Source organism: Pavona decussata, unplaced genomic scaffold (genome assembly GCF_977016875.1).
Source record: "Pavona decussata unplaced genomic scaffold, jaPavDecu1.1 SCAFFOLD_51, whole genome shotgun sequence".
In the NCBI taxonomy this organism is placed as follows: Eukaryota; Metazoa; Cnidaria; class Anthozoa; order Scleractinia; family Agariciidae; genus Pavona; species Pavona decussata.
The window spans coordinates 1,618,097-1,645,560 of NW_028145473.1; the positions used below are offsets into that span (position 1 = coordinate 1,618,097).

Genomic DNA, 27,464 nt, shown 5'->3' on the forward strand with positions numbered 1-27,464 from the left:
AGTTAGCAGTCATAAGATTCTATTTGATTATTTATAATATAATGGACAAATAGAAAAAAAGTCAAGCATTTATTTGTGGCATAAATTTCAGACATGCGTTATAAAAAAAAAAGATTACAACTTTAAACTGAAAGCTTTTTCTTCTCCATTCCCACCTCGTCTTAAAGCATAAAGGGGCAGCTAATGTTGAAAATAGTCAAAGGAAACTGCGTCCTGCAAAATCCAAGCATTACATCAAGCGAGAATCTCTCTCACTAAGCACCTTTAGCTTTCCGCCTGCAATGATAATGATACTTAATATGAATTACTTGAACCAGTGTTAATCTGTGTAGTACCGAACTATCAATTCTTACGTGAAACGTAATATGCGAGCCAACGATTTAATAGAAGAAGCAAGAGCTATGATTGTGACTGTAGAAACGTTAAAATCTTATTATTCTGCAATATGAATCGCTTCAATTGACTTAACGTACACGTTAGTTAGTTCACTGAAACTTTACTGCAGGACATTGAGATACATTGGGATGGGATGGATATATATTTTAATCACTTGTGGTTTTTTACTTTAATTCTGTGATTCATAGCTCACTTAAATTTATTTTACTTTTCAAGATACGTTTTTTTTTTAGCTGCTTAAATAATTTGATGTATTGCTCGAAGAAAAGCGCGAGGAATGAAAAATATAAAAGTACAGTGGTTTTCTCTCATTTCAAACATGACAAAATTTCAGGTAGCAGCTCTAAATAATCCAGTTCTGAAGGCAATGCAATCATCAATGTGCTGCTTTGAATTGAAAGCACCTAAACATGTACGCAATGTTTTTCACCAGAGATTCATAATACCTACAAAACACCAATTCACCTCAAAGAACGTCCCCGGTTAAAAGGGTATAGCTGATTTTCCTTAATTTTCAACTTGAGGATAGATGACCAAAATGGAATATTTTAAGCCTGGTGTATAAATGGAAACGATGTATTTAATCAGTAAATGACACAGGTATACTCGAGAAAAATCAATATTATTTAGTCGTTTGCTATTTTATTGATCATTTTTATCAAAGGTAAGTTATCTCTCTTTTAACAAAAAGGAGATTATGTCAACCGGTGTAAAGTTCTCCAATCAAATTTAACTTTACTTTGGTTATTCTCTCAGATATTCTTTGCAGTATTTTTTAAATCCATTTTGCTGTTTGTTTGTTCTTAGTTCAGTATGCTGTACACGTATATGGATACCTCAAAGAATGGCGTAAAAATCCACATTGCTCCTTTACTTGTTGTATCTCCTTGATTCTTCCCCTCATCGATATACCAGGGAACATTAGCGGTTTGGCTGACACGAACGTCTTCAACACTCAGCTTGACACCGGGCAAATGGAAATGACCACTATTGCTGGTGCTGTGCAAGAGAGCGGAGCGATTGATGTCGTACTTGAACAACGCGAACAACATGAACAAGACAATGGGGATTCAAAAGAGGTGGAAGAAGGCAACGGTAACAACCTTCAGCTAAAAACTAGAGAGACGGAATTGACCACTAACGCCAGAGCCGTGAAAGACTTTAGGGCTATTAATGTCACTCTTAAATCTGGTGAAGAGGGTCAAGCTGACGTCGTGGAGGTACGGGGAGGAGCTGGTCAAATCCCAGGGGGGTGCAGTATCCAAAAGTGTCATCAAGGGACACAAACAGAACTAACAGTTCATGTGTTTCTTGCCGATGTTGGTGACGAAGAGCCAGTGGAGGAAACACGCCTGTAGTTCCCAGTAAGTATAATGCACAAACCTGTATTAAGACTGAGCTTGAAAAATGCGTAAGAGACATGAAGGACTGATTTTTACACCAATAAAATGTATCCTTTAAATTGAAACAAATTTAGTTATTTACGTGAAAACGTATGGAGGATAAGCGATTTTCAAGATTTTCGATGCAAACATTGACTTTACAATAAGCAAGTAAAAGCAAATGAAAATCGCATTGTTTGTTGGGTTTTTGTTGTTGTTGTTGTTGTTGTTTTTTGTTTTTTTTTTTTACTGAAACTGGCTATATACGAGCGCAAAGAATTTGGAGACACGGTTTCAAAAAGTAATTCTGGAAATTGAAACTACAAACTTGGTGTTGGAATACTGACAGCTAAAAGGCCGTTGGTTAATAATTGCAGGTGATATACGCCCATGAACGACAATTTGGTTATTTTCTATAAGGAACGAAATATGAATGCCACTGGTCCAGATGTTTTATTTAGGTAATTCAAACATTGTGATAAGGCAGGTGGAAGAATTATAATAGGACCTGCAGCCCCTTATAAGATTCTCGCACCAACCCACCCCAATAAAAAAGACCTTACCCACCCTAGTTCAAAAACAAGTAGAAGAAATACAATAAGTACAACTTAATATCTAGTAAATAAACTACAAAGATCAGTCAAATGAGCCAAAATATTACCTAACAAGAGCAAACAGAAAAGATATTAGTATAATGACACTTAAGACAGATAAGTTTGTATGATCTTATATTGTCGCCTTCAGAAACAGTTTTTAAGCGCAGATGAAAAAATACATTTAAACGAATTCGCGAACTGGCAGCTGAGGTTATTATATTGTCAAGTATACAGTTCCACATAATTGCAATTCTATTAAAGAAAGAGTTACGAAACGTATTAGTTTTATCCGTTTGGGTATTTAAATATCGACGACACAGAGAGCGGTGAGAACACCTCTGTCTAAAACAAAAATACTTACTAAGCTTTGGCCTAACTTACATCTAAAGAAATAAACTAAGTGCAAATATTCAAACCTGTAATTTAAAGGCAGCAGGTTTACCTTAACAAGACGTTCTTATTAAGATAGGTTGCCATCCTAGCAAATAAAATTGACTGGCTCTTCTTTATATTTTTCTTGGTGATTTTCACAACACTAACAATTAACTGAAGAGCCCAAAACTCAGAATTAAAATAATAAAATAAAAATAAAATAAATGCTTTGTTTATAGTGGAAATGCACTTAGCTACCCAAAGCTAGTTTACAGGCATTCCACTCAGAAATAACGGGAAACAAATAATAATCAAACTGAACATAACAGGTTAAAAATCCCAACTGGCAGGAGGCAAACCAGCTGGCTATTTACAAGCGTGGCCGAGGCGGGACTTGAACCCAGGACCTCCGGATTTCAAGTCCGGCGCCCTTACCACTGGGCCACGCCGCCTCCGTTGTAACCTAAGAAGAAGAATTGTAACCTAAACGCGAGCGCACTAAAGATAATAAGATAAGGGCCTTGACTTTGCATCTAAAATGCCAGCACAGTTTCTCCACAAGTAGTATCATTCTATTTGCTTTCGCAACAGCCATCATATGATCATTTCCAACTAGGATGTTTAGAAACTACAACACCGAGATCCCTTATAGATGTAAGTCCTTATAAATGTAAAGACCAAAGACCATCTTCAGAAAACATCAAAAATATTATCGAGGTAAATCTGAGACCAAGGTAGCCAAGGTAGCCAATGTTATACTGCTTCTATTTATGCAGGTGACTGCCTCCAACAACAGTTTCAAGGCCAGGAGACAATCGCACAAGAGGAAAAAAGCAACAAACCTCTCACGATCAAATGAAGAGGAACACATACGTTATCTGTCGTTCATCAGAATTTATTCCTGTCTTTAAATAGAAAGCTAAATAGAATGTTTGTAGATTTTGTTTAATTTGGTAAAACACAGAAGTGTGAAAATAAGAATCAGATATACATACCCATGAAACCCCCATTTGAATGACACTTTTATCCCTAGTGTCTGGTATGAAAATATAAATGTAGGTTTTCTAGATATTTTGTAATTTCTGGTAACAGACAGAAGGATTATGCTAACCCATTTACAAAAGTATTTACCGCTTGAACCTGCTTTAACTTAAAAAGTAGAATTTTTTAGATTTTACATCATTTTGGTAACAACCCAAGCAGGAAATATATGTAAAGCTTTACCTATCATTTTAAAAATATTACTTGTTCCTTGTGCCTGTTCTCGAATAAAAAGGTTTCATCTTTTGTGTAATTTCTGAAAGTTTGGAAAAACCAAAAATAAGAAAACAGGATACTGATATATCAATATATGAATTTACTTATTATTTCAATATTTAAAAAACATGATTATTCTTAGTGCCTGCTGCAGCAAAGCAGAAAAATGTTGACGCAATATATCCATTTCACTCAAATCTAACATTTTAGAAGCCGCATTTCTCGCAAATTACATACCTAGAATTTTTTATCACTTGGCCTGCGGTAAAAAATACGTAGAATGTATCTTGATTTAGCAAGACTCCAAAGTTCAAGATTCATTTTTATTGTATCGTAAACGTATTAATCGACTAAACGAAAAAAAGCAGGAGCAATAAACAGATTTCAAAACGTGTTACTTTGAAAAGTTGTTGATAGAGTAAGATGTGCAACATGTCATGCAAGTCACATCACAGGAATCCTGACTTGCCTAGTGACAATGGAAATGTAAACACCCCTCCTCTAACCCTTCGTCGCTCTTACTATCCCCTCCCTTCAAATGCAAATTTGACTTTGTCAAGAACAGTTAGCATGAAAAGGAGGATTCTGAAAGATGAACAGCCACTTCTGACTTGAAGTGGAAAGCCTGTTACTGGCCCAAATTCTATTTATTTTTCAGAGGACTTTCTGACCAGGATTAAAGCTGGTTGTATGTTACGTACAACCACGATTCGCACAAAACAAACCACGGATTCGACTGGGACCATTCTCAACGCATGGAAATGCTGGTTTGATAACTGAGAACAGATATTACTTAATCGTTGCCAACAGCAACGTCGTATTGAGGATATCAACAAGACAGAAAAAGGATTAATTCTACTAACTATAGACCAACGCACATTTGACCAACAAACAACTGATTGAGACGCTTTTCATATCAACAGTACGGATTTACTGTCAAACCACCCATGACATCACTAGGTCGCTGATCAATTAGTATAGGTCAATAACCCCATCAACTGAGATGCACAGCTCTGTTGACTCTACTCATGACTTCCGTTCAGGTTGTTGTAAGGGCAGTTAATGTGACCGACAACAGTCCGTCTGAAAATGTTTTCACTCGGGCGATCATAGTTAAGGACTCCTTGGTTAAAAGTTTTTACGAATTAACTATCAATACCATCAATCAATACGTCAAGAACCGTCAATACGTGTGATGTCTGCATATGATAATGTGGGAGGGGGTGGGGGTTAATAAGGGACTTCTAGCAAATGAAAGGTGTCGACGATCTTACATAACGGAACTTAATTTAGACGTTTCCACTAAAAATGGGAACAGTTTATACTAAAAGTAATTTACCTTAACTTGCACAAGACAGATAAGAACGGCAAGGATAAAAGTTCCGTGCTAGGAAATTATTGAAGGTTTCGTTAGTTGTGAAAATTAACAATGGTTTCTACTAGTACCCAGCCCCCCCCCCCCCCCCATCAAAATCGTTTACGTTTTCGTACCTTTCATTTAAGTTATCTCAAAGTTGCCAAGCATAAAAACGATGCACACAATGCTTTTAATATAAAGCTTGTAGTAGCCCCCAGGAGGTAATAAAAAGTGTTCCCATTTTGCTCGAAAGATTTTAAGCTAATAATAACCTTAACAGATCACGTGACAACACAACCCTTTCATTTTTTCTATGACGTATTGCTATCAAGTAGATCCTGAAGTTTAATTTAAGCAATTCAGATTCGATAGCTACGTACGGACCTCGCTTTATCAAACAGACCTCACGATTTAAGTCTCACATTTAATTTTATTGCCATTGAAGGTGAGTCTTTTAATCTACAACATTTCGGCTAAATCCTCATCTGGGGGTGCACTTTTCCTCTGATTGACTCTATAAAATAAAACAGGAAAAATGGTATTAAATAATGTCAACAATTCTTTATCAGAACAAAAGTAATATTGTTGTTTCGAATGTCTGATTTGTGGATAAGATAGATCAGGGACTATGAAGCATTGCAGAGAAATAGTCAAGTAATAAACAAAAAAGCTATTACATGAAGAACATAGAAGTTAATGAGTGAGTTGTGAGCATTTGCACTTTGTTGTATCGTTAAACTCTTGAGCTCCAATCTAGTCGAAACCTGCTTAATTTGGTAAAGTCCTCACGGGCGTATTTTTTTTTTTTTTTCCGACTGTGGCCTTCCAATTCGCAAAATGATGTAAATCTGTGATGAAATACCTAACAGCTTGAGCTAAAAGAACAAATGAACTTTTATGTTTGGAGACAAAAAAGACGGAGAGGGAGGTAGGCCCCATCACCAGACACTCTAAGAAACTCAAACTAACGGCTTTTCTCTTCTCAGAGTTACTCTCATAGACGTGTGAAGGCACTAACATTAATATGGCAGCTGAATTCTTATTCCAAATACTTATTTATATATTTGGAGAGGAAAAGCGTTTCACTCGTGAAATCCTGCATGGCATTTCTTGTAAGGCCATTAAACCATCTTTTTCGCAGAGAAAAACCGGGCTTACTTGGAGAACGTCTTCAGCAAATATTTATGAAAATTATGAACAAGAAAAAGCTAGACAACTTGGGTAGAGGCACTGAAGAGAACAAGTCCGTAAGTCGAGACCGTGCGACGTTGATGGGTCTTGATGGGAGTCGAATGCCCTGACTACTACCGAACGTTATCGTTTCGTGTGAGGTGGCATAATAATGATATGTTAAGTAATTCACCAGGTGCCCCAAACGAAAGATTTCTTTGATTGGCATTTGTATCCCTACAAGATGAAGACCGGTTTATTTCAAGAGTCTCAATCAAAAAGTGACTGCCAATGACTTTTGGATTGTCTAACAAATAAAGCAGTTTTTTATCTATCGTCGCTAACTCTGGTCCTCGCTCGGCTTTTAACCAAGACAAAAGCTCAACCCATGTCCGCTCTGGTTGTATGTCTTATTCCGGGATTTCTGACTGGTTTAATACGTAATATGCGTTTAATGTGGCTGACCAGATGAGATTAATCTGGTGCTGATTTGATTACGAATGTCGCAAAATGACAAACACATGAATCTAGTAAATAGCCTAGCTCGCAACGATTAGTTCAGAGACACGAGTAGCTCATTTGTTAGAGCAAAAGGTCGTAGGTTCGATTCCCGTCCGGGAATCGGATTTCATTGTAGGCTCATAACAAGTTAAGTACTTATCTTTAATTTCCAAACAAAACAGACGCAAGTAACACAAAGAACCAATCACAACTGGAGTCAAATACAGTCAACAGGATCCAAAGGGAGGAAAAACTTTTAAAAGCTATTTTTAGATAAAGTGGCACGAAGTTTCTTGACAATCAAATATAAAAGTGGATAAAAACCAAAGAACAACATTCGTTAATTCAGCAGCTTACCTCATGCGTCACAGCCGTACAACTCCACCCTCATACACACCCAGGTGGAAGGACTGTCATGAGGAAGGACCTTCACGTACCGAGCTTTAACAGGATTAAACCTGTTTAGAACCGGTGTAAAGTTGTCACAGTTACCATCGAAGACCTTGAAGAAAGCGCATGAAACTAGATAAAGCACTTTTAAAACATAGAGCATAGAAATAACGCAGTTAATAGACCTATTTCGATAAATTATATATTATATAGTAGCGGGAAAACATAGGCACAATTTTTTTCGCGTAAATAAAACTGTCCGATAAAAAATCGAACAACAGCTGTTGCAAGCGGCCTAAACCTCTTAAAAAAGTCTTGGTCATTGAACTCTGATAATGCACTAAGAATGTCAAAACGTGTTAGGACATCCATCGCGCTGCTCGCCTCCGGCTCGTAGTGTTGTTACGTCATCTGTACGTTACCAAAGTACAGACGCACAGCAAAATGGAATCTATTTGTTAAATAGCACACGAATTGGGAAAGATGTGTACTGTCCTGTGAAAGTTCTCTGTTTTAGCCTCACCTTTGAACGTCCATTTTCTTGGTAGTTGTTCCAAGTGACACCGTCAGTGCTGAAGGCAAGTTCGTACTTCTTGACGTGCTCGACGAATACATCACATCCTAAAATAAGATTCAAGAGGTATCTGTAATAAGAATGGCGATGATCACTTTGATCACCTTGTGGAGTGATTGCCGATAAACTATACCCGCAGTTTTTCAAGCATAATGAAGCTTTTTGGCAGCATTTGGTGAAAAATACTGTTTGGTTTAAAGAGCACTACTAGAAAAAATAAATAAATAAAAAGAGGCGTGGTTGGGATCTAAAGCCATTGACCTTACAATTTGGGTGAGATACACCACCAACTGAGCTGATCTCTGAATACAAATGCCAATTACTCCTTTTCTGTGCTCACCTACACCCGTAGGTGGCAAAAATTAAATTGATATTCAAGAGTTAAAATAGGAGGGATGTAAAGGTTAGCAAGGGTGCAGGAAGGTACCAGTGCTTTTTTAATAATACAAAAAAAAACATTTTTATCTTTAAACCACGTGGTTAATGCCTTTTTATTGCCACGTGAGTTGATGTCAAAATTCAAGCAAGGAGGTAATCAAATACCAATATATCTTTCTGGAGACAGCTACAAATGATATGGCCACGCATAGGAGCTGCTAATGGAAGAATATTTCTGAGCCGAAGAGGAAGTTGAAAGACGAAGATATAAGGGCAACTCACCATTAAGATTACATTTGGTGCCAGGCCTGCTTAAATTTTGTTTGTTTATTTATTTATTTATTTATTTTTTTGTTATATTTTGGAAGCTGAAGAGAAGATGCTTATAGTAGAGGAGGCTCAAACGATTAGAGTAGTCATTTTTGTCCATATTATCAATTGGTCAACTGCAAAGGGCATTTCTTGGATCATGGAAAGGTAAAGAAACTTAAAGATAGCACAAAAAATAGATCCTTGACCCCCTGTCGGTAAAGAATCTATGTTAAAAATGGTCATTTACCTTGAGTGGCAATTCCAGTGATGGTCTTCATCTGCCCAAGATCAATCTTCAGCCATTGTGGAGTCCTATCCACTGCACACCAGCTGCCAATGCGTTTGTTATCATAGTCGTCCTCAAAATAAAGACGTGCGTTACTTGCCAAGGCCCACCAGCCACCACCTATAATGTAGAAAGCACACTAACACAGTTAAATCCTGAATATAATCCTCTCTCCAAAATGTTTAGCCTCCAACAAATAATAACCTCCCCCCAAGCCCGTCCTCAAACCTGAGGTCTTAAAATATTTCCAATAAGAAGCACTGCGGAATAGAAGCCTACTTACGGACTATCAAGGGTAACCCCTGACGTAATGTTTCAAGCTATTTTTTATCGTCATGCACAAGCAACTTTAAAGCACAAAACCCTGAGATAAATAAGTCCTTCTCCAAACAGTAAGTGTCATGGGCATTTCTTCTAATGTCTTTATCCACAGAATTTGCCCCGGTATCTCCTTCAACCAGCTCACCAGAAAATTATATTTCTAGCGATAAAATGCTTCGTTGTAACAGCAAATGTCCTTTCCACAATATTTGTAGTCATGACGACCTATAACTTGAAGATGGTAACAATAAGGCGTTGGAATCAACTTACCGGGTGACAGCTGTGAAGAGGCGCTAAAAGCGCTATCAGGGAGTTTGTTATCCCATCCAAGACCGAGGGGTTCTGCACATGAGCCTGGAAGTTAAAAGTTGCAAGTTTATTTTTTAGTACTTTATGGAAACGTGGGGCCTTACGCCGGAGTCACTTGGCCCAACAAGGCCTAAGCTCGTCGACAAAATAACGTCTACAAATCAAGTCAACTTTTTGCTCATATCGTCGAAAAGCTCCTCAATGTCAGTGATAACTATATAAGTACACGGAATGATTTATTTCCAGTCCGCTTTTCCACTTAGTTTGTCTGAATATAAAACCCAACTAAAGCTGCTTTCCTGTTATACCAGAAAACGAGCGTGAGATCTGGCCGCAGGTACTTGGGCATTTATATCGGAACGACTTCATGACCTGTTGTTGTTCCAGAGACTTGATCAATTTGACTGATTGGGAATCGTATAAAAAGGATAAGACGAAAAAATACTCCTTCTGAATAGGATGAATAGCATTTATCCAATAGATCATAGGACCGGGCATCGAATCTGTATAACTATCATGAGTAGGAATGCTACAACATAAGCTGGGGGCCCACCCGAATGATTCAATATGTGAATCAGAAATTAAATTTACATCAGGTCTTGGAATCGTGAGAATCAGTCATTTAGTTCTTATTTTTTATTTCAATAATTTTACAAACCTGCTGGTCTGAGTGGCGACTTGTCACATTTGGCTTTGCACGTTTTACGGCAGTTTCTCATTATCCATCCTGAATTTTCACACTGCGAAGGTGAATAAGCAGGGCAATAACGATCCTTGTCCACACAGCGAAGACCTGGAATAATTGAATTGAATCTAATTTAATTAACAGTTCTTCGATGCGCATTTCACCGAGGCTCAATGCGCTTACAATAGGCCATTGCCGAGTTGCTGTGAACCTCATTATGAAAGCCAGGCTAAGTGCAAAGCTTTTCAAAAGAAAATAAGTTCTGTTTGCATATGAATACAACTTTTTTTCATAATAAAAACTTTCAACTTAGCCTCACTTTCATAATTTGGCCTATTGAAAAAGATCTAAAGCTAACAATGTACACGGGAAGAATAAAAAGACCAAATCAGGCTAATAGCACTCACTTTCATTAAGCTGTCGGTATCTACTTACCTTCCCCTAGATATCCGAAACATAGCGTCTCATTAAAAAATAATAGCTATCTTGGTATCACCCAGATCATCAGCACACGTCCATGTCCGTTTAAACACAATTCAACCACTCAGCAGTTAAAATTCTACCCCAGTTTGTATCTCAGTAACAGTGTTGGGAATTTCTCCGTAGCTTATCTCCGTTACAAAGCGACTTTCCCTTAGTTGGATGAGTTGTCGCTTTCACGATTTTTTTAGCTGGCGCGTGTATTGACCACATTTGTGGTAACAGGATTATTAGCTCGACCAGAACCCTGCTGTGTTTAGACAATCAAAACTTTGGAAATCCAAGGACATTGGTCCAGACTTTAACCCAATTTTGACGAGGTTGTGAAAGGAGGAGGGAAAGGAGGCGAAATTCTGCTTTATATTTGAGCTGGCACCACCAAACTAGGTGACGTATTAAGCACTTGAAAGCAACTTGGTGAGGCTAATCCGTTTCTCCTAACTTTGCTGTTGACGTGGCAACCGATGATTGACCGGTAGGTTTAAATAAATTGAAATATTTCTATTTTTAGTGAATACAAATTAACTTTCTTTCAAGTGTTCAGATCATTTTGGTGTTCTTCCATTGGTTTTGATTACTTTTTGGTCAATTTTAAGAGTTTGGGACATTGAGAGCCCCAAGATGATTGATCCAAGATGGTTGCCGTTTAGAAGCATGACGCCATTTGGACGTGATGTTATCACTTCCCATTGGAGGCCTCTAAGTTAACATCTTTGGACGTGCTATCGCTAATTCCACCGTTCTTTTTTTCATTGTCAGAGCTTTAATATTTCGGGAATCCACCCCCGACCCCTAAAGACGAAAGAAAGCCCGGCATGCGAGGATAAGAAGCAACAGCCTAACGTCACCTCTTCCTCGCTACAGTACCAGCGCTAGCATACCTGTTGCTTTTCCTGATGGGCCTGATGTTGGTGGTTGAGCGGTAGGACTTCCAGTGCCCGTTGGAGGCTGTGGAGGTTGGGTCGGTGGTGTCGGTTTTGGTGGCTGGGCTGTTGTTTGAGGGGGAGGTGGTGTGGGAGGCTGAGTCGGTGGAGCTGTTGAAGCAATCAAATGGAAAGTGAGACAATTTTTGACTTTATGCAGACGTTTGTTTGCTTGATAATTGACCCCTCAGTAAAGAGATGCTTCTAATACTGATTTTGAAAATTCATACCAGCTTTTGATTGATTGATTGATTGATTGATTGATTGATTGATTGATTGATTGATTGATTGATTGATTGATTGATTGATTGATTGATTGGCTGACTGACTGACAGAACCAGTGACTGAAAAACCCCCTGGATGACTGACTGACTGACTGACTGACTGACTGACTGACTGACTGACTGACTGACTGACTGACTGACTGACTGACTGACTGACTGATTGATTGACTGACAGGGTGAGAAATAAAGTTGTTTAACTTTGAACCGGCTGTATTTTAAGGACACCACCATTTTACTTTGCCGTCCCTGTAAAACAAAATTGGTTCGGTGTACAAGTATTGCTATCGACTCGTCAGTTCAAGGTGGTGAAACCATATTGACTTGAAATGGGGAGTGTTTACAAGCTGTCTAACATTGACGGCGGTGTAAAAATATTTTTTGAACATCTGAGGAGCGTTTTCCCTGATTTTATAGAGTTATTTAGTCCACGTACAAGTGTCATATCCAAGTGCCCCTACTTCTGTCTCAATGGGCCTGTAACTCCGAAACCTCTTGTCAACGATGTTTAGTAGTTATTGTTTGTATTCTGTAGTACAGGTGTATTTTGGGTTGTGACTAGAAGAAGACCGGGGTCCTTCCTCCACTTCCTTTGACTCGTTCCAGCTTCCTTCTCTTCGAGATCCCAGATGGAGAGACCAATACACGAAGGACTGTTAATGCAACACCTTGCCGTAAAAAACGCCTGCACTACAGGCTACAATATTCCAGAATAGGGAGAGTGAAATGCACCCTAAACCAAGACAGGTATTCTCTTTATTTCTTCGAAAAAGTACTCCTGGGAAACTTGACTTGTTTAACAGCATGCCATCCAACCAATCGGCGTTGATATTCCGTAATGACTATTTTACAATGAGATTTTGAATTTATGTAGTTCACGTATTATCAAAACTCGAAATAACACAATTTCACAAGATTTTTCGATATACAAGCTCTATCCCCATGATCAAGTACAGAACAATTTGAATTTTCTTTATGACTCACCGTTACAAAGGTTACATGAGTGCTGACAATACTCTTTCATTACGTCAAGGTGAGACTGACAATATCCATGGTCCTTCCATATAGGGCAGTTGCCATCTTTATCCATGCATGAGTCTAGGACAACAAAACAAGGTAAGGTTTAACTATGCCGGCTTAAAAACGCAAATGAATAACAACAAGATCATTCACAGGTAAAAATAATTGTTGTCGTTCCCTTAGAAAATAAACAAAATATATTTAGGTAACGCTAAGGTTATGGTCGAGATGACGAAGGCTTGGCAAATGCTTATGTCGCATGAAGTCGGGCAAAGAAACAATCCCAGTAAGATGATGCTATCAGAACTAGTGCACCCTCTATTGCCCACAGGTGAGGCTGGAGACTGTCAGGATGTTTTTCCGGTAATAAATATTTAACAAAAAGAGGTTGGATCTTGACCTAAAAAACAGCTCGAACTCATTCAGCCTGAAAAGTACGCAGCTACGTTTCGTCACGAGAAAAAGTTAAGTTTCAAAAAAGCGTGCGAAATTCAAATACAAAAGACAGAATCCTGAGTCGAATCTCCTACACTTTTGATGGTAATATTTTCATAGAGAGGAACAGCTTTGAAAGAATCCAAATGTTTTACAAAACAATCTAATGCACCCATGGTTCCTGTGATAACAAAATACTCACCGCTGCTGCAGAGGTTGCACGTGACCTTACACCACGTGTACATGGAAGCAGTTTCGCTTTGGCAATAGCCGTGACTCTTCCAGGATTGGCAGCTTGCTGTAGGCGCATCGTCCTTACACAGATTAGAACCTGACGATGAAAGGACTTCATGAGTTAGCTACCATGACGAAGGAAGAGGACGCATACATGAAGGACTTGTTTATTGGAGTAATACTAATACCACATTGACGCCTTACATTTACTTAGGGAGCGTTCGACTTATTACAAAGTGAATTTCACACGATCACAACAATCTTTCTCAGGACGGGAATTTAGAACATAAATTTTATCTTACATTTTGCGTGATGGTTATCTTTGCCTTTATTTGACACGTAGTCGAAGCACGGTCACGTGGGTGTACAATTACAGCTTTCCAATGTTACTTAAATTTGACACTGAATGTTGCACATTCATTAATCGAGTGCACTCATGGACTCTTTAATTTCTTTTTGCTGTTTCTTGAGTGTTGCAAAAACAACAAGGGTTAAAAGGGTTCGCAGATAAGATAACTTTATTTAGACATGGTAAAGTCCTTTAGGTAATTCACAAGGAGATAAAGAGAAAACTAACTACAACTAACAATCAATGATACAATGCAATAAAATACAAGAATATGTCAACTTTAACATTAAATGTAAATAAAAGATGACTTCCTGCTTTACAAGGACGCCATGTATAAGAAACTACCTTACTCTGGAAAATTGTGAGAACGAATTCTGGATTTAAAACTTGTCAGTGACGATGCCTGCCTGAAATGATCCGTTAAAATTTTCCACAATACTGCTCTAATATATTAGCCTCCCACGCAGTCGTTTTTAGGGGACTCGTATTACCTTGTTTGTGGGGAGGAGGTAATTCGAGTCCCCTAAAAACGACTGCGTGGGAGGCTACTAATATATATAACTGAACCTCTTTTTCAAGAATTCAGGGCCAGGTTGTTCGAAACCCGATTAATGGTAATCCACGATTAAAAGTTAACCGAGGTTTCATCTCGCTTGTCAAAAATGTTTTTAAAGGCTCATTTTAAGCTAATGGAAAAGAAAAGTCTAAGGCAAAACTAAGGGTAAAAAATCGCTTGGACGAATCCTTACGGATTGGTAAATATACTCGAATCAAAGTTCACGTTAACCCAGGATTAGCTTAATCGGGCTTTGAACAACTGGGCCCAGTACGGGGAAGCGGCAATGCCAATTTGTTCACCGTGTTTCTTAAATTATATGGCGTTGTGTCCGTATGATTAATAAATTTTGAGCTCAAATACTAAGGAGTTTCAAGATTAAGAGCCCTATACACGAGAATAGATAATAAAAAGCGACCTTAATTATGGCGGCAAGAGTTACCACTTAGGTGTGCATTCTTCAGTTATAAAATCTTGATACTATTAAAGTTAATTTCTCAAAAAGTATTTAACATCATTGTCAAATTTTCAGAGAGTACTAAGTTTGCAAATTCTGTTAATGTATGGAATGTATTTCTTCGTAGGTAATCTTCTCGTTTACGATAATGTCTACTAAGTAAGCTAAACATGCAAACAAAGATCCGTTAATTTCAGATATTTACTTGCAACCTTTTTACATATATATCGTCAATAGATGTCCTGTCTTGGGTACGACTACTCTCAAAATAAGTACCCTTCCGTGACCTCTCGTTTACAATGAACCTCTTTGACGCCAGATTAAATCCTTACGGTGCCAGTCAGGGCTGAGTTGCTCGAAGCATGGTTAGCGCTAACCATTGGTTAAGAGGTATTAAAATCTATAGGTTGTCATGGTAATTAACCCGGATTAGCGCTACCCACGCTTCGAGCAACTGGGCCCAGAGTGATACAAGAGTCGGGGATCCTGTACTCTCCTCCACAGCCGTTCTTAGTGTCGTCGTTTGTGGGGAGGAGCGTTTTCGTGACGACACCAAGGACGTCTGCGTAGGAGACTAAAGAACCTGGGATGAGTTGCATAAAATTTAACGTCGGGCGTAACTGTTTACGCCAGACCTTCAGCCCAGTCACATTCAGTATTTTAAAGTCTGACGATAGCATTTATGCCCGCCGTTAAGTTTTATGCAACTCGTGCCTGGTCTTCTCAATTCCATGGTAACCACAGTTTGATTGTGATTCCGCAAAGAGACATGTGACAACACTTACTTCGTTTTTGGATGCGTGGAGCAGGTTGGAAAGTGCTGAAATTCGTCGATTGCTCTCTTTCTCATCACAACTAAAATTACAATCACAATGAGAACAAGAAAACATCATCATCGTTAATCCTTTCACCAAATTATGAGTGTTCCCTGTTTCCCGTGATCCAGGGATATTTGCTAAGCGAGAAGAACGCCCAAGCGAGCACAAAAATTGGCTACTTCGCGTTCAGAATACAACAGGTTGCATGGTGGGGAGAAGGCACGTCGTGTTTGCGTGTGGTGGGCAGCTTTCTTACGCAGCCGTTTGTTTCTCCTGCTTTAGTGTCCATATAAAGCGAAAAGATGATTGTTTGTACTTAATTGCTTTACTTGCATCCAGTAGATATGAGGGCTTGAATTTTAAAAGTAGGCACTAAAGAGGGGCCATTTTGCAGGAACATATCATAGAGGGATGTGAATGCAGTAGGAGTGACAAACATCGCGTTCTGTACACAGAAGAGACGTCCCTGCAAAATATCGCCCGCAACTGTTTCACGTTCACATCGTTTAAAGAGTACAACATCGTGAAACATGGCGTAAAACGTTTCGAAAATTTCAAACTAAGCGAGTTTAAGCATTAAGTTTCAGCACGTCTGAAGTGTGGAAGGAGAAGTGTCGCTACAATATGCCCCTGGTTTCCTGTTACAAAACCAGTAGTAAGGACAGCAAACAACTGTTGCCTCAGCTCCAAGTACCTGCCATGTGCCACCTTAAAGCTGCTTAATGTCATTTGAAATGTTTGGGTTTCTTATACCCTGGGTACCAGAGGTTTTTTCTTGCGCGCGGCGAGAACATTTTTTCTGCCGAAGGCCGAACCCACGAGCGGCAAATAAAGACTTGACCGAAACCGGAAAGCGCGCATGAAGAGTGTCTGGCACCCAGGGTAGGGTTCGTAGGGATGTGGGATGAAGTAGCAGTAAAATGTTTGGGATAACAAACACCTTACCATAAAGACATAGGAATAAGGGATAACTGTTTTAGTTTCAGGAGAAATTCTAACCCTGATTTTTCGGAAAACATGAGGAATAAGTGATACCTGTCTTAATATTAAAGGGATATCGGATGATTACCGGCCCTTCCCCTTCCAACATTGTCATGTTAATGACGAAAACTAACTCATATATCACGGCTTGTTTGATTAGTGATGTTAACATTCTGTTGAGACGTCCTTACCGTTACATTTGTACATTGCATTTGTTTGTTTAGCGTCTCCATCGCTCAACTCAACATACGGGACCTTTCCGTTCATGGGCACAATGTTGCGGATAGTGGGTTTGCCATTCTTGGAGAAGGCGGTGAATGGGTAATGCATGATGGACTCGAAATCATAAGGAACACCAAAGTCAACAACTTCAGTTCCCCATTTCCTCTTGGCGAAGGCGTCCTCTAGACCTACAGGAAACAATTCATGCAGAGGAGAAGTTTCAATTATTATTGTTCTCATTCGCACACACTGTGCAATAACATTGACTATTTCCTTAAAGTAAGTTTGTATCGAGTCTTCGCTAAAAAGTAACGTGTTCCCTTGATTATATAAGCCCCTAAATTAAGGACAACTAAGAGATTTTCTCTCTGTGAAACTTAACGGGATCCCCTGGCTTTCTTGTTAAGCACCCTACATCTGAATAAGCGCGCCTTTAGTGTCATGAGAATTGAAATAAACTTCGAACTCTTAAAAATAATAAAATAAAATAGTTTGAAATAGTACTCGAGATAAAATAAGACCGAATTCACCTCACCTTCAAAACTGACACTGACAAAATTAAAATTGAAAAAAATAAAAACAAGCAGATATTAAAAAAAAAAAACGATCAATATGAGTGAGTGTGTCGGAGTGTTATATTGATAACTATTATTGTCGATACCATAAAAGGCGAAACATCCTTGTGACATGCGTTATTGTGCCTTATTCCAGATTCAAAAATAAAGTATTGCTCTTAAGATGCGAATTATTTGTTTAGAATACTTTCTGTTAGGAATTTAGCCATCTCTTGCGTTCTCAAGCAAAAAGAAAGCTTACGATATGTATTTCATTAGAGACAAAAACGAAAAGAGAGGTGGGGGAAATACCATTGAGAAGCGGCCTGAATACCAGCAAAAGTTTTGTACAAGAAGAAAAATTCGGGATCAGTGAAACAAAACAAAGAAAAATCCCACAATCTACTAAAAAGGTATTGGTGCAAAGCAATCAGTCACGAAAAATTAGGCAGTTAAAAGATCGCCCACCTCCCCACTTCGACACCCCCCTCCCCTTCCCTGTATAGAAACTAACTAATCCTCATGTACATTTTGACAAAGACAATTTCACGCGATCTTACCAGGTAACACATTCCCCCATATCACACTGATGTAACTGTCACGGTCCGGTCTGCTCTGTTCGTGCCAAAACCCAACTGAATGTCCAATCTCGTGCACCATCACGTGAGTGAAATCACAATCGCTACCGATGGAGATCTGGGTCTTGTATCCATGATGTCCCACGTGACCCCAACAACTGGAAAGATAAATAATGAAACTCGATTCTGTTCCGCACGAAAATTGAAGTTGGTTGAAGGTTGAATGTTTTGGGCTTGTGTGCCATGCATCGTCTCGGCGGCCCTTGAATTACTCGATTTCTCACCCCCTTATTCATGCGATCCCTAACCTCTCACCTACACTTGCGATTCTTTCCTTGTACAGGTGAAGGATTATGTTCAAAACTGTCACTGTCACTTCCGTGCGAGGGTAACTACACCATGCCAGTGACTATTTTTTTTTTCGACATAGGCCAAGCAAGTCACACAATCAAGTAAACGCCTTAGCAGACGACGAAATCATTTGATCAGCCATGTGTGTTGTTCGGAAATCATATAAAGGAAGTTAAAAGATGAATGTGGATGCGTTCCTCGCTGGCTAGAAGAAAAAAAAATGTTTTTTTTTTCACCAACTGTTTAATGAAATCTGGTAGGAAATACCATTGCTTCAGTCACGAGCTGATGCGTATGAAAAAAGGCAATTTACCACCTAATTAACGGCCATTAGGTTGTCGAGAAAGAATACTCTTAATCGCGGGGAAAATAAAGAGTTTAACAACGAGTTCAGTGATCCTCATTGTAGACTTCTAACAATGCAAATTTAAATTGTGCAATTTTCGCAGAGCGTAAGAATTTGCAAAATTTGTAAATGTCTCAAACCTCCTCGAAAAGCTCGTTAAGGAGCAGCGTTCAATAATGGACACAACAGACCATTACCGAGCTGCTTTGAACCTCATTATGAAAGCGAGGCTAAGTGCAAAGTTCTTGTCATGAAAATAAGTTTTCATTCATATGCAAACAAAACTAATTTTGATATGGAAAGTTTTGCATTTAGCCTCGCTTTCATAGTGAGGTTCACAGCAACTTGGAAATGGCCTATTGTCTTTGGAACAAACGTTGACGCAGGACACGTGAGCAAACAGAAAATTTCAATATATTTGTTCACGTTTCGGTTCTACAAAACTAATTTTTGTCGATAACAAACCATAAAAGAAAATCATTTGGTGCATATTTTAACTTTGTTAGTACTTTTTCCTTTGACTGGGATTTGAACTGTTTTAGAACTGACCAACTCCTATTGTATGACACTGACTCGTCCCCAGTCGTTTCTCTTGTTTTTTTTCGCGCGAGGGCTGATCCTTGAGCGTGTGTTTTTTTAAGGAGCGAGATGAAAACCTCAGTTAACATTTAATCGAGGACTGGCATTAATGGGCTTTCGAACAACCGGGCCCAGATGTTTCAAACGTCGACAAAAATATCTCAAAATTTAGTTGAATATAATGAAAATGTTGGTAAAATTCTGACCGAAACGCTCGCGGCCAAAAGAGAGAAGTTCACAGAATTTCTTTGCATTTTTCTGACAGCAGAGTGTATCTTACCCCTGGTCCTTAAAAAATTCCAGATAAGCTTTCTCATTGGTCCTTGGTACAAACCGCAGGCATGTTTTTCTTTCCCATTGTTTGATAGCGTTGAGAACTGAACGAACTGCGCTCTCCATGTTCTCTGAAATTGAAATCAAGCATTAATCGAATAATGAGCAGTTTCTAATTTCTCCGCACAATATCACTGCCTAATCAAATATAAAAGACAGGAGAATAAGGGAATTGATCGTCATGGACGACATGTCGTGATGTTTATCCACATTCTCCCGACCAGGTCCATAGAGAAATATATGCCGAGAACGGAGAGGACAGGATATATGTTGATATCGGGAATTAGAAGGGTTAATCTTATGTTAGTGGCTAGTGTGACGCGGCGTTTCCTCTCGGCCAAAAGGCTTTCCAGAGACCTTCAGAATTTATAGGCAAACTCGCTGAGCATCACATTTATTGCATAAATTTCAACTCGTGTACGTGCGGTTGGGAATCCTTCTGCGATAGAGGGCCAGACTGCTAACATCTTGAATTTGCGAACAGGACTTTGGGCGTGATGCTATACTTTAACGTTAACTTAGTTTTAAAAATTAACGTAAAAGAACCAATGAGATCGTAAGGAGCTCTGGCTGTGATCATTCTCAGCGCATCAAACAAGTTTTTATTGGTGCCCACGCCCTCACCAATTCGTGATGACGTGGTCAAGTGGTTAGAGGAGCGGGACCCCAGGTTCGAGTCCCCTCTATCTCTGACCGCTACCTTGGATTTGTTTCGGGGTAGACCCCGGTTCAAATCTTCGGCCACGCTTTGTAAATAGTCAACCGGAAAAGTGTTCCTTCCAGTTGGTTTTTTTTTTAAAGAGTTTCGGTTCTGTTTAAAATAATTGTTTGATTACACGGCCGTACAGGATTCTAGCTTTAAATCTAACCGTGCATAAAAAAAAATGACTTTCCTTCTTTTTTTTGTTTTGTTTTTGTTTTTACTTTTTGCCGATTCAATGAAATCCCAAGGTTGATGAAATTCTCAAATCACATCATGTTACAATGTATTGCTTTTACGGAGGAGAATTTGCATGTCAATCACCGATTACTCACCGATGGAGCAGTCAAACGTGTACGGAATGACAGCATTTGGCCACCGCTCACTGTCCACATTGCTGGCCGCGCGAGAGTCGGCCGAGTTCTTAGTCGGGTCTCCATATTTCTTCAGATTCTCAGCTTGTTTCTTTGTTAGCCTGATATCTCCTTCGTAGTAGGACAAATGCTTCCCTGGAGGGCTGTGATGCGTGTCTGGGATTAAAATGAAAAGTTTCAAGAAAGCCAAGGCATGGTCCAGTTACTTACCCTAAACGTTAGGGATGGGGAGGGGGGGGGGGGGGGGGGTATCTTCCGAAAGGTGGACCATAACACATGAACGCGTAAGACTCTAAAAGCATCGTGATATGTCTGCAAATTTCACCATAGGTCATCACATGGACAACCACGACGCATATAAATGAGGTTCATGATGAGCTTAGGTGAAGAAAAAAATGTGTGCTAATGAGCTTACGGTCAGTTGAAATCACTAATGGCTTATCATTAACTGCAACAAGAGAAACCGTTTTGCACCTTTACGTGTTATAATTCATGGTCGGAATGGTCTTTTTTCACACGTGCGGAGTTCCAGCAGTCACACAGAGAGAAACAAAATCCCAGACATCGTGGTTTGTGCAGATCGAACGCACGAGGAATGCTTTCGTTTTATCCACGCGAACGGTAACAAGTAACGACGGTTCTTACGCTTTTTGTAAGACATGGTTATTTTGCTTGAATAGTAACTCCAGGGCACAGACTTAATATAATATGAACCACTAAAAATGGGCAACTGGGCAATTTTGCATTTTAAAAGAACATCGAATCAAACAACAAACGCAAACAATTCCTGCCAAAAGCAGTAGAATCGCGGAACAGAGTTTGGGACATTTATTTACTGCACAAAATGTAGCAATATTTATTGTAGCACAAGCCGCGCTAGACACTGTTTTTGTGAACGTTCTAATTACATTAAACAAAATTCGGAGCCTTTTTTCCACAAAAGAAAAAAGAAAGAAAAGTGATACAATTGTACATTGATGATACAAAGCAAGTGATCGCCTCCGCGCGTTGCACTCGGACGTCCCTAAAGTGGAAGAAAAAAGGAATAGTTGATAAACTGGAGTGCGAGGTTGGTATTCCTCTCATAAAGAGTTATAAAGAATTGGGACTACAAAGCAGTGTTACTGTATATTACATTTGTACTCGACAGAGCAGCTATGCGCAACGCAGAAGCAAAATATTACAAAGCAGAATATTACAGTAAGCCAGATCAATATCCTGCCCGACAGATAACAACAGTTCACTGATCATGAAAAGAAAGCTGACTACCCAAGTAGAGCAGAATTGGTATTAATTAGTGGAAGCAGAGCATTCTGCTCGATAAGCTAAAGTAGAACCTAAGTTAGTGTTCATAGCGCGAGGTTAGCCGGTTAATGTTCTGCTCGACAGATAACAACAGCTTAATAAAGAACTGACTACCCAAGTAAATCAGTTTGCTCGAAAGATAACAACAGTTCTGGGAAGAACTGACTACCCAAGTAAAGCAGTCTGCTCGACAGATAACAACAGTTCAGTAAAAACTGACTACCCAAGTAAAGCAGAACAGGATTAATATCGCGCGGTGATGGTTGAATTAATGTGGCGCGCGGTAGATAAAAACAGTGCAGTAAATAAATGACTAAGAGCCAAGCTATGCAATACAATAAGTTCAAAAAACAGAATCTTAAAATTGATATAGCCTATTTACAAATTTCACTACTCACCAATGCCGTGCCTCCCTTTTACATGATCGTGAATCCATGACAAATACGCGCGAGTTTCCCAACCTCGATCAGTTTCCCGCCATAATAACAAAGATTCAACAGGACTTCGACTCTCGGCAATGGTCTGAAGAGGTACATCCTTCCAAAATATCGTTATAATTCCTAAACGCATACGTTGCTTTTCGAGATTTCAATCCTATGATACTTGCGTTAAATGCTGAGAGGAAATTTGTTAGCCAAATTCAAAGACAGAGAAAGTTGCGACAATTCACAAGTACATTATTTTATCGAAGCTGGCGTCGATTTACCTGAGCATCGCATTTCCAGGTGAAGAAAATAAAAACGAATGACCCAAGAACTATTTTCCTCGGCTTTATGGTAGATACAACTTACCAAGTCGAATATGCATGTGTAAAGATCAATCCTCGAGCAGAGGAAGTGGTCTGCTGTTATTCAATAAATTAAATTGCTGCCCGCCGAAATTATCGATAAATACAAAAAATTCCATTCCTTTGTGACAGTCTGGGCTGGGAAATGTTATGAAAACGAAGGCAAACCAATGGCAAAATCGGCAGTTGACCGTGGAAAATATATCATACAATACCACTCCGGAAAACACTGCGCGTCGCAAGCCACGAGTTTGTCTCGAAAGCGCAAGATGAAACTGCGTGACTGCAATAAACTGTGGCTGTTTCATGTTACATTTCCAGGCATACGATGACACATCGCGTACAATATTAAGAGGACCCCTGGGTGGAATTTTTTTCCAGCTCAAAGCTGCTCATGGTGACTTGTAATGGCTGCAACATTTGGGGTGCGCTCGATTGACCCTCTTCCGCAAAAGGAATGCATATAATGCGTACTACAAATACCTCATGGGAGGTTTTTTAGAGCCACTGTAATTCAAAATGGCTCTTAAATTATCGTGTATTAGCGAAAGCTTAAAGATAAGTCTTCACAAATTTACTTTAAAAGAGAATCTTTTGCGTCGTAAGATTCTTATATTCCTGAACAAGGTAAATCGAACGTACAAATAGCAGCATGAACTATCGTCTCCAAGAGACTTTATCCCAGCTATAACTTGATGGCTTTATGACTTAGAGGTACTAGGTACATAGCTTTTGTGCTTGGAAGACTTAAAAAATATTTCTTTCATTTCTCAAAAATAAATAGCATGTTGTATTGTCATTTCTAAACAGCGCTATCTAAGTGTAGAATGGAAAGGCGGCCTCTTTTCACTGGCATAGATCGCAGTTACTAATCTACAATGAACACACAAAGGAAGGACTGCCTGGTATTTTACAGTTTTCGCAAAAATACCACGTATGCGGGGAGTGTATAACAAAAATTGGCTTTCATAGTAAAAGGCTCCAGGGATACTTTAAGAACCTGAATTTCGATGACTTTTGTTAAAACAACACATTGAATGAAACATCCTACTCACCTGGATTCATATTAGCCTGCAGAATCTGTTCCATCGCACCCTTCAGTCCCTCGCCAGTGGCGAATAAGACAGCAAGCAGACCAAGGCTGAAGAAAAATGTTCTGGCCATTCTATGACAAAACGGCGACGTCCCGTTAATTCCAAAAAAGTTATTAAAATTTATGCTTTCCTTGTGTAAGGCAAAATCCCGGACCAAACTGAAAGTTTCTTGAAGATATGTGCAGGTGTTTTTGCCTTAAACACGAGAACAAAAAGAAAGCAAATCTGAGTCCCATAAGGAGCAAGAGTCAACCCGAGGCCAATTTGCTCAATATTACAGTTGTCTCAAAAAAATGCTATTCACGGGGAGCTAAGCTCTTGGAAAAAACTTATGGTAATAAATTCCCACATGCAATGCCCAAGCTCAATTTTGAAGTCATAAGAACATTTAGAACATTAAGAACATTCAAATAAACCAAAAACCTTGGCACGCAGTTCATTTTTAAAGAGGCGCTGCAAAAATAGTAAAAGCTTGGTAGAATAGATGATTTTGTTTGATCAAAAGAGTAGATAAGGTGATTTGGCCACTGTAAAGAGATTCGGGTGCTGACGTTTGGATTATTAGCCTTTCACCAGAGCGATTCTCTCTGACTTGGAAGATTTGAAAAACATCTACAGCTAGGTTAAGTTTTGCTTGAGAAATAAATAAAATAGAAATTTACTGGGGGACGCGAATTTAAATGGCAAATCTGTTAAAAAAAAAATTAAAAATGATCGCACCTGCAGACGAATTCTATCTTCGTTGCCACCCCGTCTGTGAGTACAAACTAGTTCTGTTTGGAATCTTGTTTTATATTGCAGTGTTATTTATTCAGATGTACAGAAGATGTTTACACATTTCTGACTGCAGTTGAAAAGGAAGGCGTTCCCTCGCACCCATTTAGTAACGTTAAATGGGTTGAACAAAAGGGTGGCAAAACCAAGGGACCTTTTGTCTTGAAAAGCAACTTTAAATATCTTGCCTTTAATAAAAAAAAGAGAGATTTTTTGTGTTTGTTATTTTTTACAGAAAAAAAATATTATTCTTTTTCGCGTTTTTTTTCAACAGTTATCATTTCGAAGTTTATCAATCGATTGATTAGAGTTCTCATGAAAATAAATGAATTTAGGATAATGTCCCGCAAACAGATTCCCAACAGAGGAGAATTAGAAAAACAAACACAATAATCTTATTGTTCCGAACCTTTACAAAGTTTTGTCGAAGTCTTTTCTCGCGTTTATACAACTGCAAACCTGCTTTCTGGCAATTTTCGCCGCTGACAGACAAGAGACAACAAACATCACCATTAGGTGACTTTGCGTATGGGCATTAATAAATTAGTTCTTATTATTTCTTACATTATTTCTTATTATTTCTTGCAATGGAACAGTGAAGGATAGAAATGCACTAATCGCATGCAGCCGACCTTCCGGATATACTCGACCTCATCGCCTGAAGAAGACTAGCAGTAAGCAGTCGAAACGTCGCGATCTGCATCTCAAGTAACTACATCATGGGACAAACGATAACAAACTTTATTATTAAAACTGCGATGATCCTTCATTCATACAATTCTTTCGTCCGTAGTTCAAATACATGACATTCCTGGAAGTACATTTAACTTCCATTTCTTCACCTTTACGGGTATACTACGAATTCACAATATGACCAGCTCCCAGTTGGCTTGATAGCTCAGTTGGTAGAGCACTGCACTGGTATCGCAGAGATCATGGGTTTGAACCTAAATTTCTTTCAGGCTTTCTTTGCGCAAATGTTCAGTTGGGTACGTAACTGCAACGGTCTTTAGGTTATTAAAGGGAAAGTACCACGCAAATTTGCTGTCATTTCAAAACCCAAAAATGTTTGTCTGTCAGCAGAAACAACGAAATAATTGTCAATTTTGTTATAAATTATCACCCAAGGGCAATGAAGCTGTCGATTAGTGCCTCTGGCCAGAGACAGAGTAGGCCGGTTTGGATTGAGACTTGAAAAATATTAGGCTAATGTTTTTCAAAGTCTCGCATTTTTTTCCGAAATGCGCTAGAACAGGTCACGAGTTGTCCCTTTCAAGAACTGAGTCGATTTCTTTCCTTCTTTCCTCTCATCATTCTAGAATTATTTGGCAGCTGATTGAAGGTCTTATTTCATCGTTTTTAACAAAAGATATCCGACAAATCACCCAGTCAGAAACTGTTAAAGCCGTGGACTAAGATCATGGTGCGTGGGTATGTAAGTTGGATGTCAAATTAAGCTCTAACATGTCTAATTTGAGTCAAAACTTACATAACTGAAAAGAAACTAAAGCAAGGCTAATACAATGCACATTATTTTATTATTACTTATTAGTTAGTACACACGGTGTGATTGGTCAATTTTGCGGGCCGTATTTCACTGTACGGCCCGTCAAACTTCAACTAGTTTCCTTTCCCGCGCGCCCGATTAACCTCAATAATATGATATAATAAATATCTTACTAACCTCTTTTTCTCGGTTCTTACTGCAAGAGTCGGATCCTCGTTTTTTTTTCGCATTGATTTATGGTCCGTGCGCTTCGCGCTTGGGCCACAAATCAACTGGAAAAACTCGGACCGTAACTTACAAAACGGACCTCCAACTCGGTTAGTAAGAGGTATTTATTAATATTATTTTTTTGCTGCCACAAATAGCGTAGCTCCCACTTTTCACTATATCAGAACCACATACAACCCACAATTCCTTTACTCGCTCTGACGAAGGGCAGGACGAGAGCTAACGCAAGAAACGTCAGCACTTGAATCTCTTTACGGTGGTCAAATTACCTTATCTACTCTAGTCTGTTGATGAAAACAAACATTCGTTTCTACTCCCCACCGACGCAACGCCGCCGTCTCTTTTAATAGGAATTAACATTCATCCTTTTTCACATTATTTTACATGTAATCAGGATTTGGTAGTTATAACTGTGTTCCGTCGTACATCGCGTAGTTTATTGTTTTGTAACTTTCATCTCGGTGACAGACTGCGCTCATCATCATGATCCTAAAGCCGAGTGTTAAAGAGCCTTGTCTACAGTAGCCCTCACTTTATAGAATGGAAAATTAGAATTTGATAAAGGAGTATTTGAAGACAGAAGTCTTAAACCATTTTATTTAATAGTTGTAATTGTTTTCCAAAACATTCTAATGGAAAAGTTTGGTTAACTGACACCTGTCATTTTTTTTTCTCCACTCATTACTTAATTCAATTATTATCGGCTCTTTGTACCTTAAAATAAAAAAGCGCTATATAGGGCGATTTTGATTTATTGTTTCATTGTTTATTGCTTTTATCGTTATCATCATCTATGTTGAGGTTGGATCGCAACCAACAAATGAGTTCTCATTTCATTATGTTCCGGATTACTTTTACGAATTGAAAAAAAATATTTAAACCACTACTGCTTCACTTTTATATATTGCTGAT

At 38.9% G+C, this 27,464-nt stretch overlaps 2 protein-coding genes and 1 non-coding gene across 5 annotated transcripts in view; 1 reads left to right on the forward strand and 2 right to left on the reverse strand.

Annotated features, from left to right (window-relative positions):
• LOC146481017 (uncharacterized) overlaps positions 1-4,308 on the forward strand; it is a 59,410-nt gene extending 55,102 nt beyond the window's left edge. For all 3 annotated transcript variants that reach the window (XM_085108712.1, XM_085108714.1, XM_085108713.1), the window contains exons 33-34: positions 1,204-1,760; positions 3,523-4,308. In XM_085108712.1, coding sequence (XP_084964838.1) covers positions 1,204-1,754 — 551 coding nt within the window. In that variant the 3' untranslated portion in view covers positions 1,755-1,760; positions 3,523-4,308. The remainder of the gene's footprint in view (positions 1-1,203; positions 1,761-3,522) is intronic.
• Trnas-uga (transfer RNA serine (anticodon UGA)) lies at positions 3,126-3,198 on the reverse strand. Its single transcript has one exon. It is a non-coding gene; the product is annotated as a tRNA-Ser (tRNA).
• Positions 4,309-5,770: 1,462 nt separating the features above from the next.
• Positions 5,771-26,569, reverse strand: LOC146481020 (uncharacterized). The gene is made up of 17 exons (XM_085109002.1): positions 26,502-26,569; positions 24,005-24,114; positions 20,819-21,013; positions 19,731-19,854; positions 18,157-18,332; positions 17,012-17,230; positions 15,807-15,876; positions 14,237-14,241; positions 13,628-13,756; positions 12,955-13,068; positions 11,648-11,800; positions 10,260-10,394; positions 9,563-9,646; positions 8,933-9,091; positions 7,945-8,042; positions 7,389-7,533; positions 5,771-5,874 (listed from the first exon to the last, which is right to left on the reverse strand). The coding sequence occupies exons 1-16, from the start codon at positions 26,552-26,554 to the stop codon at positions 7,390-7,392; spliced, it is 1,968 nt and encodes a 655-aa protein (XP_084965128.1). The 5' UTR covers positions 26,555-26,569; the 3' UTR covers positions 5,771-5,874; position 7,389.
• Between the last annotated feature and the right edge of the window lie 895 nt (positions 26,570-27,464).